The sequence below is a fragment of the Haemorhous mexicanus genome, chromosome 10 (assembly GCF_027477595.1).
Source record: "Haemorhous mexicanus isolate bHaeMex1 chromosome 10, bHaeMex1.pri, whole genome shotgun sequence".
NCBI classification, from domain to species: Eukaryota; Metazoa; Chordata; class Aves; order Passeriformes; family Fringillidae; genus Haemorhous; species Haemorhous mexicanus.
Window position 1 is genome coordinate 7,841,335 of NC_082350.1, and position 15,241 is coordinate 7,856,575.

Consider the following 15,241-nt stretch of genomic DNA (forward strand, 5'->3'; position numbering starts at 1 on the left):
AGAAGTTCAGAGCTTTTCCTTAGAGGAGTGAAATGGTAAATGTTAAGTGTTGTAGACTAATTTCGTAGCATTTTTTTGTGTTTGTTTAATTGGCATAGAGTTGAAGACATCAGTTTAATTTTTTTAGCTATGTCTTGTAGTGAACAAATGATGTTTTAAATGTGGTGCTTTGGCTAGTGCTCATCTGATCAAAGCTCTGCTGGCAGCAAACCCACAGCTCGATGGGAACACTGTCAGACTCAGCAGGGCTGTGTTGGCTACCCCTCCTCAGGTGGCTGTTCCTGGCCATGGTGCTGCAGTGCCAGGATGAGATGGGAGCAGTTGTTCTCTCCTCCACTTGGGCCTCTGTGTATTCCATTTATTGCAGGCAGTATGTACAGTGACTGGAATATGTGAAAATGCACTTACAAAAATGTGGGAGAAGTGAATTTTCTCATGAAATGTAGGAACTGAGTGTTATAAATGACACCTGTAAACTTGAATCAAAAAAAATTTGGTGTGTTTGGGTGAACAGTTCATTGAGTGGATTGTTACAAGCTTTCTCTTCCATCTGTACAGATTGGTGTGTTCATAAGATGCTGATAGAAAACTTCCAGCAGATTTATTTAAATTGACAGGATGGTTGTAGAGTTCCACAGCACTGTCACAAAGTGGGTGGAAAGTAAGTTACAATGGTCATGAATATTTTCTATGTGAAAAACGTCTTTGTATGTGATAATTAAACAGAAGTATGGAGAGAATAGTGTATTGAACAGGAACATCATTCTGATGTTACATGCTCTTGCATGATGAAAATGGTAAAATTTTCATTTTACCATTTTTCATTGCTTACCTGGAGCCAGAATAAGGAGAAAATAAGAACTACTGTGTTTATTCACACATGCATCATTCCCTGAGTTTCAGGCTCTGCTTTAAGTGGCACTACAGAAAAAATGCAAAGAAGGCAACAGCAGAGGCAGAAGATACTCTTACTCCTCTGATACAGATGAATTAATTTTGGTCTTTTTTTTTAATAATGTGGCAGAAGCTAATAGCAAAAAACTTACTGCCCCACTCAGTGTGTCCCTGAGAACTCCTGGTTGCACAGGTAATTTGCATGAAGATGCCATATCTTCAACATCATCTTCAACTCTGCAGAGGGTCATTAGGCATTGGAAGGGGCTGCCCAGACAGGTTTGGAGTTCCCCTTCCTGGAGGTGTTCAAGGAATGACCAGATGTGGCACTCAGTGCTTTGGGCTGGGTGACAAGATGGGGGTTTGGTCACAGGTTAGACTCAATGGTCTTGAAGGTTTTTTCCAGCCTGAGTGATTCTGGAATTCTGCACAGCTCACAGAGGTGCCACTGCAGACACTGTTTGCAGAGAACTTGGACGTGCTGGTTCCTACCACCTCCAATGCAAGAAAATTTCTGAAAAGGATTGAGGGTTTTCTCTAAATGCTTAGTGTTCAGAATTCAGTAGAAAACTTTGTTCTGATGAGAGCTAACCCAGGACACCAGAAGATGCAATATGCTGGTACAAGCATCTGGTATCTCTTTAGGGCTGTCAGTAGGGGTTAGTTCCCCTTGCTATTTTGTGGTGAAAGCTTTGATGAGAAAGGAAAGTGAGAGGACTCTTAAAAATGGCAATATGTGTCTCTTTTGGGTGATTGTGTGCTATGAGAAGAGGGCAGGATCTCTCAAGAGACCGCAGCACTGGGTATGTACACTTGCAAATTATATATAACCATTTCTGCTCACCAGAGAATCAATAGGAGAAAATGGTTTGAGAAAGGCAGAGTGGGTACCTCAGCTGTTTTACTTTTCCCCTTTATGCAGGTAAATGGTCAAGCTCTCCCTGGGCACTGTTTGTTTAACAACTAAAAAGAAAGCACTTTGTGTCACTCCAAAGAGTAAATATCTGAAGTTATGGATTAACTAAGTTCCAGCAGAGCTCATGGAGGAGGAACAGATCACACTGATTCCCACTGAATAAAGCAGTAAGTGCTTCAAAAGTATTGTATCCTTTGAGATTTCTAAGTACAGCTTGCTTTAATAGAGCATGAAGCTTGTAGAAAGTGTCCAGTGACAAGGGGAGGGTGTCAGGACAGGCCAGAAGTTTTCTGGGAGAGCTGCTGATGTATTAAAGGGAACAAGCAAACCAGTCTGGAGGGACCCTAGTGAACAGCCACTCCAGAGCTGGAGTGGGAGACAGGGCACAGCAGAGCATTCAGCAGAGAAGTGGCTTTCTGAAAAGCCAGTGGGTGAGCTGGCTGAGCTGGATGGATGGGAGCTGTCTGCACTGGGGTCTTGTGTCACTTGGCAATGTGCTCTTCTTGACACCTGCCCTCTCCTCCTCAGCTGACTCCAGCTGCAGGATGTGGAAGCTCCTCTCTGTGGGTCTGCTGCTGGCTGCCTGCTCTTCCTGGGGCTGCTGCACCTCAAGTAAGCATTCTTTTGAGAGATGTCCTTCAACCTTTCCCAGTCACTGCAGTTTCATTTCTTGCTCCTCTGTTAGTCAGAGGGAGTGGCTGGAATCATTCCCATTGGGGGGGTTTGACTTCCTTTAGCAGAGGTTGACAGTGCTGGGGCTATGGCAGCTGCCTGGTCAGAGCCCTGCTGAGCCCCATGAGATGTCAGAGTACCACAGGGCAGAGGCTGGAGCTTGCTTCTGCAGCACAGCACAGACAGCACTTGGTGTCTAGGGCAGCCTCTCTTGCTGTACTGGAGAGAGGCTCTTGCTCTCTTAAGTGTCCTTTGGGAAGCTACACTATGAGTTTTCAGCCAGCTCTTTTCTTTGCTTCTGCTCTCACCTTTTTGCTTGCAGTATTTTACAGCAGTAAAGATGCCAACCAAGTCCTGAGAATCCAGAAGCGGGCAAACACTTTTTTCCTGGAGGAGCTCAAGCCAGGCTCTTTGGAGCGTGAGTGCATTGAAGAGCGCTGTGACTTTGAGGAGGCCAGTGAGATATTTGAAACCAGGGAAAAAACAGTAAGTTGGTTTGTTTTTAAGGATCAGATAACTTAGCCAATCAATAATTTTCTTAGAATATTGCAACCCAGGGCACATCATGCTGTCAGTACTGAACACGGATCTTTCCTGACTCCTCAGGTGTAGGCATGGTTTTGAGTGTCCTGTTTTACAATGATTGTCAAGTTACCCTCTGGGCCACAAAGCTTGGCTACTCAAGCATGTCCCACCTGACCCACCTGGTGAGGTTTGGGTCCTAGACAGTTAATTTCAATCCTTGCTTGACCCCACTGGCTATTCTTGCTGCTGCTAAGTTTTTCCCAGTCCTTCTAGTCTTTCCCCTTTGTTGTCCATTCATCAGTCCTGACTGCTTTTCAGTGTATCTCCCAAGTCTCCCACTTAAGCCTGACAAACATTTCTCTTATCACTATGTTCTTTCTCTCCTTTTCCAAACTGCTATTTTGAATTGGACACTATATTTACTGTCTGCTGATTCCTGCCCCTTTCTACACTCAATTGTTGTGTTGGGTTGTACTCCTTGTTGCTGTTTTTAGCAGAGTAGGCTCAAAGTATAGGATTACCCAGTCCTTGCTGTCCCTCAGGTCCCAGAGGAGAGAGGGGCTGTCCTTGGAATGCTATGTTTTGTCTAACTGGGCTCAAGTGAGCTCAGGTAACTTACCTGGTAGTAAGTGACAAGAAAATAGCCTGCAAGCCGAGCAGGGGAGTCTGTGCTTAGTACAGGCAGTACAGGAGGATCATTGGCTGGTTTTCTTGGTTTGTAGTGCCAGTCACTGCAGTGCCAAGAAGAATGAGATCAATGTTACTGACCCAAGTGCTGTGTCTTGTTGGCCAAGACCACAAAACACTTAAAATCCCTCACTTGTGAAAAATGTTTTTCTTGCTGTAATACAAGTTTTGTTTCTCCACAGCAAAATTTTTGGAACAAGTATGTAGGTAAGTAAAGACTTTCCTAACCACTTCTCTCTGCTTCCTCAGGAGTTACTAGTACTCAGCCTTCCTCCTGCCATGTGTCATATACTGATTCAAATTCTCATTCTTTCTCATAAGGGGTGTGCAGAGGATGTTTTCCTGTTCTATCACACGAGCAACCTTCCTAAAACACTTGAGGTGCACCTGTACCTATCATAAGTCATCTTCCCAGAGTTAAGGAATTGGTGAAAAATGCTTTGATGCTCTAACCATGCCTGATGTGGTCCAGCAGTAACCTGCTGCTGTCCTGCCTGCTTCAGGCTTTACTCTTTCCTCCCCTTCTGCCCACTCCACTCACTCTGCAGATGTAATTGAGAACCCAAACAGATGACCCTGTGTCTGGCCAAGTGCCACAGAGGTGTCACCATGAAGTGCCAGAAACATGGCTGATACTTGGGAGTCTGGGGAGGGTTTGTATGTGTTGATGTTTGATCTGTGAGCTCTGTATGGTTCAGCAACTGAGTTTTCCTACCTCTGTTTCAGATGGAGATCAGTGTGAACCAGATCCTTGTTCCAACGGGACCTGCAAGGACAGTATTGGAGAATTTTCCTGCATCTGTAACAAAGGCTGGGAGGGGATTTTGTGCAGTTATGGTAACACTGCATTTAATCCACGATAAAATAACATCCTTTGTGAGAGGGATCTGTGTGTGATAGGGATGGACACTTCAGTTACTGCATGGCATATTCTTTCTTTACTACTTTCTTTACTAATGTGGTTTCTCTCTTGCTTCTTGATGTGGTAAGAGGTTTATCTGTGCTTATCTAAAGCAAAATTAACTTTGTATTGCCATAGGATAATTTTAAAGGTATGAGATACCTAAATTTTGGACAATATTTGAAATAACTCTTTGAAGCAGGGGTTTACTTTAGAATTGGGGATTATGGTGAATTTGGGCTTTTAAATACAGGGGAAAACCCAATCCACTGCAAATATTTTATTACTGTGACAGTTCCTTCCTTGGACAAAAGCTGCACAGCATATTTAGGGATGAGCATTGTATGCCATGTATCATCAACAGCTTTCACTGTGGGACTTGGCACATAGTGACAGGGCATTTTCTCTTCTCCAGTCTACAGTAATCTGTTTCCTCCATCTCCCCACTCCCTGATTCTGGACCTAGGTCTGTTTGCTGTCTAGGGGCCTGAGTGTTATTGAAGCCCACAACTGTCATTCCAAATCCACTGACAGCTGTTATCCCCTTGAAGCACGATGTCACTTTGCCACCTTACCTTTCTGTGACTCTGACTTCCCAACTCCACGTCTCTCTTGCTGTTTGTTTTTCCCACAGAGGTCAAATACAGCAACTGTTCCGTGGACAATGGGGGCTGTGAACATTTCTGCAGGGAGGACCCTGCCAAGGAGCATCGCTTGTGCAGCTGTGCTTCAGGGTATCAGCTCAGGGATGACCACACCACGTGTGAGCCTGTAGGTAAGAGCAGGATGTTTGTAGTGCAGCTTTGGCAGAGGATTATTCAGACTGATGTAAAAGAGTTTTAGGGGAGATTTGTCTGCAGTGCACTTTGTACTCATTTTCAAAACATCTATTCCATGAAGAGTAACTCTGCCTGCATTTCCCAACTCCATACCCCCTTTATGGCCATTTTTCCATGTTTGTCTCAGGGAGACATAAAGGGGAATCAGGAGACTGCCTCCTCTGCCAAGCACTGAGGGACTTCCTTGAAGCCTCTGAACAATATAGGTTAGACAGAGGAAATCCTCTAAAAAGAGGATTGGGTGACTTGGGCTTTGCTAGTGAATTCTCTGCATCTTCTGCAGTGGAGTTCCCCTGTGGAAGAGTGAAGTCAGACTACCTTGAAGCCAAAGCAGACTTCAATATTCGGCTCATTGATGGAACAGTTGGAAGAAGGGGAGGCAGCCCTTGGCAGGTAAGGAGAAAGGGATTCTTTGCCACAAATAGTTCAGGCTCTTCCTGAACTGCTCTGCTTCCCTCTCTGCTCCAGAAAGGCTCTTGCCTTGTTACTGATGGTGTCATATGAAGTTAAGATTCCCTTTGCTTTTTCGAAAGCATCCCAAAGGTTGGAGTAGCAGGAAAAAATAATTTAGTATCTGTGAGGATTCTTGACCTTGGTGCTGTTGCCAAGTTTTTGACCTTACCGTGCCAACACCACCAAGAGAGAGGATGGTGATGGCACTCACCTGCTATGTTGCTCCATCATGGTGTGTGATATGTGCTTCAGCTCCTGCAACAGCCTTCCAGTGGGAGTTGATCTTCCTGCCCTTTCTTATAAGCCTTGTCTGTCATAAATTCAAGTTAGCAGACTTAATCAGCAAAATATGCCATGGCAGGTTGGCTTATCACAAAGAAAAGGGAGACCTCACAGAGCTTACCATGGAACTAATGAATGCAAATAATTAGGGCCTGATTCCCTTTGATATTAAAAGGCCTTTTACACCACAGCATGTGAGCTGCAGCCTGAGATGATGCACGGTGTCTGGTGTGGGACACACCCCTCATTTGTGCTCTGTATTTCAAAGCTTTGAGTGCAAAGTGCTTCTTTACAGTGACCAGCATCACCCCATGCTGATTTGGATGAAGCCAGCCCTCATTCAGGAAGGACATTCAAAACTTTTTTGTAGGTATTTCACAGAGACTCGATTTATAGAACTTTTGTCCCCCTGTAGAGCTTTGGCTTCAGTGAATATGACATGCTTTGGTGCTTGATAAGTCTGGGTATTTGGCAGCACCCAAGAAGAATGAGTACAGTATTCTGTGAGCTGTGCTCCCTTCAGTGTCACACTTCCCTTGTCTTGTTTCAGATTATGCTGCAAAATACCAAAGGGATGTTTCTGTGTGGGGGTGTTCTCATCCATCCAGCTTGGGTCCTAACAGCAGCACACTGCCTTGAGGAATACAAGGGGTTCAAAGTTAAACTTGGTATGGAAAATCACCTGTCCCTGTGTTTTTTAAGTATAACTGTTTATTTCCTAACATTTATCATCTCAGGGAAAAGACTGGCAGGTTCTGAAGACAAAAGTCCTTGGCTATAGGAATGGTCTGTCTGGGCACTATTTTATATGCACCTTAGCTTAAAACAAAGTTTAGTAAAATCTGATTTCATTTGAGCCTTACTCTGGAAGTGAGCTGATGTCTACTGAGCCCTGCTGCTGGTCTGTAAAGTAGAAAGTCTTGGTCTCTTCTGCCTGTGTTTTTCTGGTGATGAAAATATTTAAGACCATTCCAATACTGAAAAAAAGTCTTGATCCCAGAAGGAGAATGTCACAGGGTCTCTTCCTGCCTTTTCATGTATTTAAACACTGTTACTTAAGAATGTTTCACTGGAGAGGTGCTGCAGAATGACAACACTGCCTTTACCTGCTCTGCTGCCCTGGAGCATGAGAAAATGTCACTGTGTCAAGTAAGTGCTTCTCCTGAATTAACAGACAAAGGTAATTAGTGTTTCATTCACAGTTAGATTTTTTTTTAAACAATTTTTTCCATCTGGCATTGGTGCTGAGGCATAACAGCTCAACTGCTTGCTTTCCATTAGTGAAAGGCTAGCTTATTCCCAGTATTTGTGGAGAGTCCTGCCAATATATTGTCTGTGTATATAGCCCTAAAAATAGATATCTGTGTGCGTGTTCCATACACACTGTGGATGTGCAGATGCTAGAGAGCAGAGACAATAAGTTTATGTACTTCCAGCATAAAGAATGAATTTGAAAGTGTGTGATGTAGCCTTGGGTCCTCTTAGTGCCAGAATATTCACCTTTTCACAGAGACATCTGTCACCACAAAAGCAGTTCTCATCAGAAAAACCTGGAGACATCTGTGAGCGACGAGGAGGAGAGTTTTGGATGAAGACATTGCCATGTCCATGCAGACAGCCAGGAAAGTGTTGGTACTGAGCCTGCACAGGTGCTACTCAACCTGTGTCTGTCAGGCTGGGATACCCCACACCCTTCTGGACTTGTCTCACTGCAGCTTGCCATCCACAGGAGTGAAACTGGAGGGGAAACTTGCATCTGAGTTTACACTCAGCTTGGGGAGAAGTCTTGTAGCAGCACTCATGTGCCTTTTTAGCGTCTGAAATAGAAAATTAGTTCTCAGAGTAGCTGATGTTTTGGAAGATGGATTTGAGAAGAACACAATATTCCTGTTTGTGGCTCTTGTTCCTGCATCACCAGCCTAAGAGCATCCAGAAGTGTGTTCAGAACTCCAAGAAGATAGATCAGATAGGTGGATCTAATGATTCAATTCAAAATCATGTTTCTGCCTTCACAGTTAGTATTTTTGTGCCAGCAGCAAGAGTATGATGGTCCTTATTGTGTAGAAGGGACTCAATGCATTTCCACGGCCTCTGGGTTCAGTACCTCCAGGTGTACATCCAGGATTTTTGGAATTTAAAACTCTGGGGGTGGATAACCCACCAGAAGTCAGTGTGTCCCCCTGGGGGTGAGGGAGTCTGTCACTGCAGTGTGAAAGGTGTCACCCACTGGTTGGTGGCCAGCGTGTGGCCCCACAGCAAGCGTGTTCCTGCACAGCCACTCTGCCTCCCTCAGAGGAGATGGCCTGACAGTGCTTGAGTCCAGAGATCTTTCTGAGACCTAAAGCAGAGCTTATATCTGTGAAGGGAGGAATAAAGCCCTGCCAGCCAGCCCCCAGCCACAGTGGCTTCAGGCTGCCTCAGGATGCTGCACAACTGTCACCACAAAGAAAAGAGATTGTGATGGGAGAGAAAAACTGATTTGTGATTGTTGGCTCAGTACTAGCAAATCCATCAGGGGCTGATGCCACTCAGTACAAGACATCAGAGCAGTCAGCTGTCTGCTCTAGCCACATGTGAACTGTCCATTGTCTGTCTGCAGAGTAGCAAGAAGAGAGACTCAGATGGTCTGGAAGGCAAAGATTCAAAGCTGGGTTTAGGAGATCTTTTGAGAATATTTCTGTAACTACAGTGGCTTGTAAGTCCCTATACTTGAAGATACTCCTTACAGAAAAAAACCTACAAGACCTCATTGGCAGCCTGCCAGAAAACCTAGCTCTGCCTTTCCTATTGCAATGTATCACAAATGCCTTCTTGCATTTCTGGCCCTTTTCAACATAGATTCTTGCTTGCTGTTCCATAACTGCTTGGCCCATGAAGTAGCCATGATCATGTAGCACAAATAGCAACCGAGGAGTCTTAAGCAGTGAAAAATTCCTTAAAATACAGATGTAAGATTTCAGAAAGGAATAATCTTACCTGTCAGTCAACTTTATCTTACAAATACTGACATTCAGCCATTCAGGCCCTGGCTATGCGTCCTGTTGTAAACGTCCTGTTTTGTGGTGTGCTTGCTCTCCCAGCTTTGAATGCTGGCTCCAAGAATGTTCTCCTCGTGACTCACACTGCACAAGTGTACTGAAATGTGAACACCACAGGGCAATTTGGTTTCTCAGCTGATGACCAGAGCTCTAGAGCTGTATAGGAATGAATGATTTCCATAAAGATGAAAAGTTTAGAGATTTGTCCATCTCTAAGAACACTGTTAGCTTACGACATAAACAGTTGTATTACAAGAGAAGTAAAAACATGGAGTGCAGTCCTAACGCCCAGTATATTCCAGATGTTTTGGTCTTCACAGTAAAGGAAGCTTTGACAGCATCTGTCGTGTTGTTTGCTCTTCCAGGTAAATTCCGTTTCCGTCCTGAGGCAGATGAGCAAACCATTTGGATTGATAAATGGGTGACCCACGAAAATTACACCAAGACGACCTCAGATAATGACATAGCCTTGCTGCACTTGGCTGAGCATGTGGCGTATTACAAATACGCGCTCCCAATCTGCCTTCCCACCCGCAACCTGGCAGAGCAGGAGCTGATGAGGAGTGGGAAGAAGGCAGTGGTGACGGGCTGGGGCACCATGAGCGAGCGTAACCTCACCTACGCTGCTTTCCTCAGGTACATCGAAATCCCCATCGTACCCCGCAGCGAGTGCACCCAGGCCATGAGCTCCCAGATCTCTGACAACATGCTGTGTGCTGGGATCCTGGGAGACAGGAAAGATTCCTGCCATGGGGACAGCGGGGGCCCTTTGTTCACTAGATACAAGGATACTTGGTTTTTGGTAGGGCTGGTGAGCTGGGGTGAAGGCTGTGGAAGAAGGGAGAAATTTGGAGTGTACACCAAAGTTAGTCAGTACCTTGAGTGGATCCAGCACCACATAGATATGTCAGCTCCTTTGAAGGGTTAATTCTGATCCAGAGTCTGGAATGTTGTGACTCTGTGCTAGTGACAGTATGCACTATAATGTACTGTCAGATCTTCAGTATTAAATATTGAGTATGTGTTAACCTTGTGTGCTGTTTTCCTTGGTATCTATTTTTTTTTCCTCGTTGACATTGGTTTGTTGCAGGTTATGTTGTTTATTTGTGGCATGGTCCTACTTTGGCCTTACAGGCAAGAAAATATCCTCTGTTAGCCGAGATGCTGTACATACAGCATTGTAGAAAATAAGGTTGTCCACAGTTAGACAACTCTATCTTTGAAATAAAAATGTCAGTTATGTAAAATGTGTGAAGTGGTTGGGGTGGAGACAGGAGGGAACACAGAAAAGTGTTTTGCAAATAACCCTAGAGATGCAGTTCTGTCATTTCAGCTGTACTGCAAGGTATTACCCACAGTAACTCTTTAGTTTGCTTGGTATTTGTATAATTTTTCTTTCAACCCAGTGAAATTTTTATTACATCATTACTACCTCCAGTTCTTCACACCTTACTCCAGTGTTCACAGATTGTTGATTCAGCAGGTGACTGGAACTTACTTGTATTTTCCATTCTTTGCACACTTGATGCCAGATTTTACCCTCCCAAACGTCCTTAAAAGAGAATGGGAACTCTCTTTAGTGTTACTCCCAAAAACCCCCGGCAAACAAACAAACACCAAAACCAAAACAAAAACACAAACCAAACCAAAACCCACTTTAATTCCAAGCTTTTGCAGGCTCTATTTATCATGAAGTCTGTAATTCTCTTCTAATTAACAAGTAAGCAAACACTTCTGTTCATTCCTGTTCTGGGGGATGCAATGGGCTGCAGGCTGTGTAAGCATTTCTGATGCTTTTACTGATAAATACGTTTGTTTGTGTCTCTGTCTGTATGTATATCAGTATACAAAATTAAGACATACAGCATCAGTAAGTCCATAGGAAGTAGCAATAGTTCAAGGAAGTTTAATATCACAGTTTATACTTGTTTCTAATCTTAGTACTTGAGACTTGTTAAACATAATTAATCTTGTAGAAAGAAAAAGGAAAACTGTCTCTGCTGTAGTGATGCATTTCCAACATCTCGATGGGCTTGGATGCATGTTTGGATCAGTGAAGAACTTCACTCTGCTCTTGTGACGAGATTGTTAAACAAAAAACTCTCAGGTATAATGAAATTTTATTAGAGTTTGTAAGAAATTTAATATGATATCAGCAAGGATGCTTAATACCTCTCAAGTTTGTTCTTTCAGAAGCTGCATCTGTGTTGATTACCCAAGTGAGGATTTTGAGTCATGCACTGAAGAAGTAGCACTCTAGCCAAGGGCTTCTGTGTCACTTGCTGGCTCTGTCTTTCTCCTCCCTCTTTTTGCCTTGGGATGGGATTTAGGGATGGACGAATGTTAAAGAATAATGCTTTGAACAGCAGCCTTCCCACCAGGCCTGCACTGGGAAGAGGGAACCTGTAACACTGACTTGCACAAATGTGTTCAAAGCCAGTAAAACACAGGTCTGAGTAACAGGAGAAATTGTAATGTTGGAGTGGCAGTGGCTGTGACAGGGCAATATTTGCTTGCCTGCTGTGAATCCTGCTGCACACTCCCAGCTCTGCATATTTCAGCAGAGGTTTACAGAGCAGCTTGTGTATTTTCCAAATGGGTTGGTCTTACCTGCTGGAAGGTGATGGAATGTCAGAAATCTGCTCTCAAAATTTCCATATTTTCCTGAATAAATTTGTTGCAAAAGGTAGCTTTTATTACTGAAGGATATTTTTAAAAACCTTTTGATTTTCTTTTTAGTGCACCTGTGTATATGTGTGGAAACACACATCCAATTTTCTTCTGATTTTGGTTTTCTAATGTGTTTCATAGAATCCAGGTTTTCTCTCCTCTGTCAATATTTGTGAAGAGTTAATGATCAACCTCTTGACCTCATGGCTATTCCTGGTCTACATCTAGATCTCTTTCCTGTCTTCCTCTAAAAAACTAAAGAAAGAAGTGAGTATAATTGCATGGTTCTGTGTAGGTGAACTCACTCTGGATCCTGTGTTTTTGAAAACATTCTGCAGGAAGCAGAGGGGTACGTGCTGCCGAATCCTGGTAAATCATTCAGCGTGGGAAGGTAATGCCAAGAAATCCAAACTTCTGTCTTGTACCTGTGACTCCCAGGTACGTGGTGGTTGGTGCCCGGCTGGGGTTGGCGTGGATGATCTTATTTGCCAAGACCATCAGGAATTGCACAGTGGCTGCTGGGACTGCTGGAGCTCATGGCTGGTTGTGCATCTGCCCTTGGCACAAGAGCCAGCACAGCGAGGACTGGGCTGTGGCTGGGGGTGGCACCTGCTCCTCTGGAGTCTGGCCCCTGCACTCCTGTGCTCCCCATGGCTTTTCCATAGGGACTCTGGCTCAGACCCTGCACCGCAGCTGGGCTGGCTCAGCCTCTGCCTGTGGGAATTCCTGCTGGGGTGGCTTGGAGAACAAGGGACACGAGGTCAGAATGAACTGGGGAGATTCTGATTTCTTCATCCCTGCTCTTGTCCTCTTGCTTCTACTTCATCTTTGTTGCTGGCTGGTTTCATGACAACAGACTAATTTGATTCTTCTTTTCCCTCTGAAGGAAGTCAGAGTGTTCTGAAAGCTCACTGACATGGAGAGCAGCTCCTTACTTGGGATATTTCTCTTGCTGATGGGCTATATCAACAGCAGCTGCATGTTTTCATATTCAGGTAGTACTTCTGAGTTACCTTTTTAATTTGTGTTACAGTGGCAATTTCAGCAGTTGAATTGAAACTACATTCCTGTTCTGCACACAAAGTCCTGTGGGTTGAAGAAACACTTTCTGAAATGCACAAGAAAAAACTACTATTTATATATATTGAAGAGAAATCTATAGCTTAGCTTTCTACTTAGCCCATTCTCCTGTTGAAAAATATTCTCCTTGTGATATTGAATCCAAAATCATAATGATTTTTGCATGGCAAAGACTTCCAATTTGGGAAGCTAAAATGAGATGCTCTCAGCCTGTGTTCTTGGACCTTTTGTGTTGACTGAACCACACAAGGTTTGGAAGTGGTTTCAGAGAGCTGTAGAACAGGCACAGGAGTGTACAGGATCTTGGGGATCATTGTGGCTGTCCTTGCAGAGGAAGAAGAGCAGAGCTGGCAGTGTATCTACACACCAGAAGGCTCACCACAGGCATCTCCTCTGTGTGGGACACCTACTTAAGAGTAGGTAAATCCTCTGAGGTGACTCCAGAACACAAGGGGTGGTGAAGGGAAATTTCACTCATGTACATGAAAGACATTTTCTCTGTTACCAGACAGCAGGATCTGTCCAAAGCCTTTCTCCATTAAGAATTTTTGTGGGCTGTTATTAATTGCCTAGAAATGAGGCAATTTAATATAATTCTAGAATTTCAGGCATTGCTGTAGATATTGTTCCTGCAACTACAAAGAAACGTGTGTTTTCACAGTCCGTCTCAAAACTGGGTTCTTTGTCCAAGGGCACTGCCCCATGACTTGGAAAATGGAGCAGTGTTAAGTGCATTGCTATGTGGATTTTTGTGTGCTTTGTGGGAATTACAGCCTAAGCTTTCACCTTAGAACACTGGTAGCAGCAACTTCTCCCAGCATCTGCTGGATCGGCTTTGGCTATTGGGCTACACTTCTGAGATGTAACAAAAAGGCAAAAACCTTCAGAAGCAGCAGGGGGTGTATGGGCAGGACCTTACTGCCATATTGCCTCTTTCAGCCATTCCTCCCATAGTTTTCTGGCAGCAGTAGCTTCAGGCATCACAGGAGGAGGGCAGGTTGTACAGTGAAGTGAAGCTGAGATGAACTAAAACTGACATGTCAATATTTCTCTTCATGGAGGATTGGTGTCTGTCCTGTTGTGGCCATGGTAGCACCTGGAAAACTCTGGGTCTCCATTACCAAATATCAAACTAATAATTGCTGGGAGTCAAGATGGTTAAGCAGAAAAATATAGCCGTCCTCCACAGAAGAAGCTGCAATTCTCAAGAGTCTTGTGGAATAAAAATTTATTTCTGCACTTACCTACAGGTCTCAGTAGTGGCTCTTTTCATTCACTGAAAGAAAGCCTTAACTACTGCTAGCTTTTGCTTGAACGCAGGCTAATTTTTTTGTCCTTTGGACTGTTTGTGTAAATTTCCACTCCCCCTATTTACCACTCTACTGAATACCTGTCTGACTGTGACTGTAACAATGCTGCTGCTTTGTCTTCCTGTACCAACTGTTCAGTTTTGCTCTTCTAGTGTTTATGAGAAAAGACAAAGCCTGTGAGATGCTGTGGGTCCATAAATGTGCCAGCCAGAGAACCTGGAGAGAGAATGCAATGAGGAAGAGTGTTCATTTGAAGAGGCTCAGGAGATCTTCCATTCACAGGAGAAAACAGTGAGAAACCTGATTTTAGGAGAAGTAGAGGGAAGTTAGCAATGAGATGTAAATAATCTTGGTTGTTACAATTTGGTATGAATAAAACTGGTTGTTAAGGCAGGCAGGAAAGGAGCACTGGGCTTGCATTCTGTCCTGGACAGGCTCCTCCTGGCTGATGCTGCTGACTCAGAGAAGGCACAGCCATGGGCTCCTGGGCAAAGAGCTCTGCACACCTCGGCTGGTGGCCAGCAGGCTGTTGAACATCACGATGTCAGAGTTGTTCCTGGGCTCTTCCTGGAAGGTTGAGTACCATCCTTGGACAGGAGAAGAACTGTGTTGAGTTCAACATGACACCACATATCCTAAGCTCAGGTCTTTGTTTCTGTCATTCTTCCCTCCAGCATTGTTTCCCTGTGGCCTGGTCAAAGCCGGGTGGGCTCTGGAGGAACAGCAGCTGGGGCTGAAATGGCTCTGCGGTGGGAGCACAGGGATGTTGTGCCCAAGTGGAATGGGAGCACAGAGGACATAGTTAGAGCTGGAACATGGTGATGCTGGGGAAAAGGAGACTTTAAAGGATGCTTTTGGACAGAGCGTGTGCACAAAGGGTGACACTGGACAAATGGGGATGGCAGGAGATGTTTTCAGCTGGAACAAAACACTGGTGGGCTCTGTGACCCAGAAACCACTGTGGGACAGTGCTG

At 44.3% G+C, this 15,241-nt stretch overlaps 1 protein-coding gene across 7 annotated transcripts; it reads left to right on the plus strand.

Annotated features, from left to right (window-relative positions):
- The first annotated feature begins 118 nt into the window (after positions 1-118).
- On the plus strand, positions 119-14,669 carry PROC (protein C, inactivator of coagulation factors Va and VIIIa). 7 transcript variants are annotated; one of them, XR_009487649.1, is made up of 13 exons: positions 119-1,977; positions 2,339-2,422; positions 2,805-2,968; positions 3,877-3,901; positions 4,421-4,531; positions 5,230-5,370; positions 5,718-5,827; positions 6,720-6,837; positions 9,573-9,843; positions 11,184-11,314; positions 12,216-12,315; positions 12,764-12,872; positions 14,420-14,669. XR_009487649.1 is itself a non-coding variant. In XM_059855243.1 (11 exons), the coding sequence occupies exons 2-11, from the start codon at positions 2,356-2,358 to the stop codon at positions 12,248-12,250; spliced, it is 1,173 nt and encodes a 390-aa protein (XP_059711226.1). In that variant the 5' UTR covers positions 119-1,977; positions 2,339-2,355; the 3' UTR covers positions 12,251-14,200. The 7 variants fall into 7 exon arrangements, 2 of the variants coding, with proteins under 2 accessions (XP_059711226.1, XP_059711225.1); XR_009487648.1 differs by lacking the exon at positions 14,420-14,669 and adding an exon at positions 14,019-14,200; XR_009487647.1 differs by having other exon boundaries at positions 12,216-12,872.
- Positions 14,670-15,241: the final 572 nt, after the last annotated feature.

Coding starts and splice junctions, on each gene's coding strand:
- PROC (XM_059855242.1), top strand. CDS start 2,356: ATGTGGAAGCTCCTCTCTGTGGGTCTGCTGCTGGCTGCCTGCTCTTCC. Junction 2,423..2,804: donor CTGGGGCTGCTGCACCTCAA/GTAAGCATTCTT, acceptor TTTTGCTTGCAG/TATTTTACAGCAGTAAAGAT. Junction 2,969..3,876: donor TTGAAACCAGGGAAAAAACA/GTAAGTTGGTTT, acceptor GTTTCTCCACAG/CAAAATTTTTGGAACAAGTA.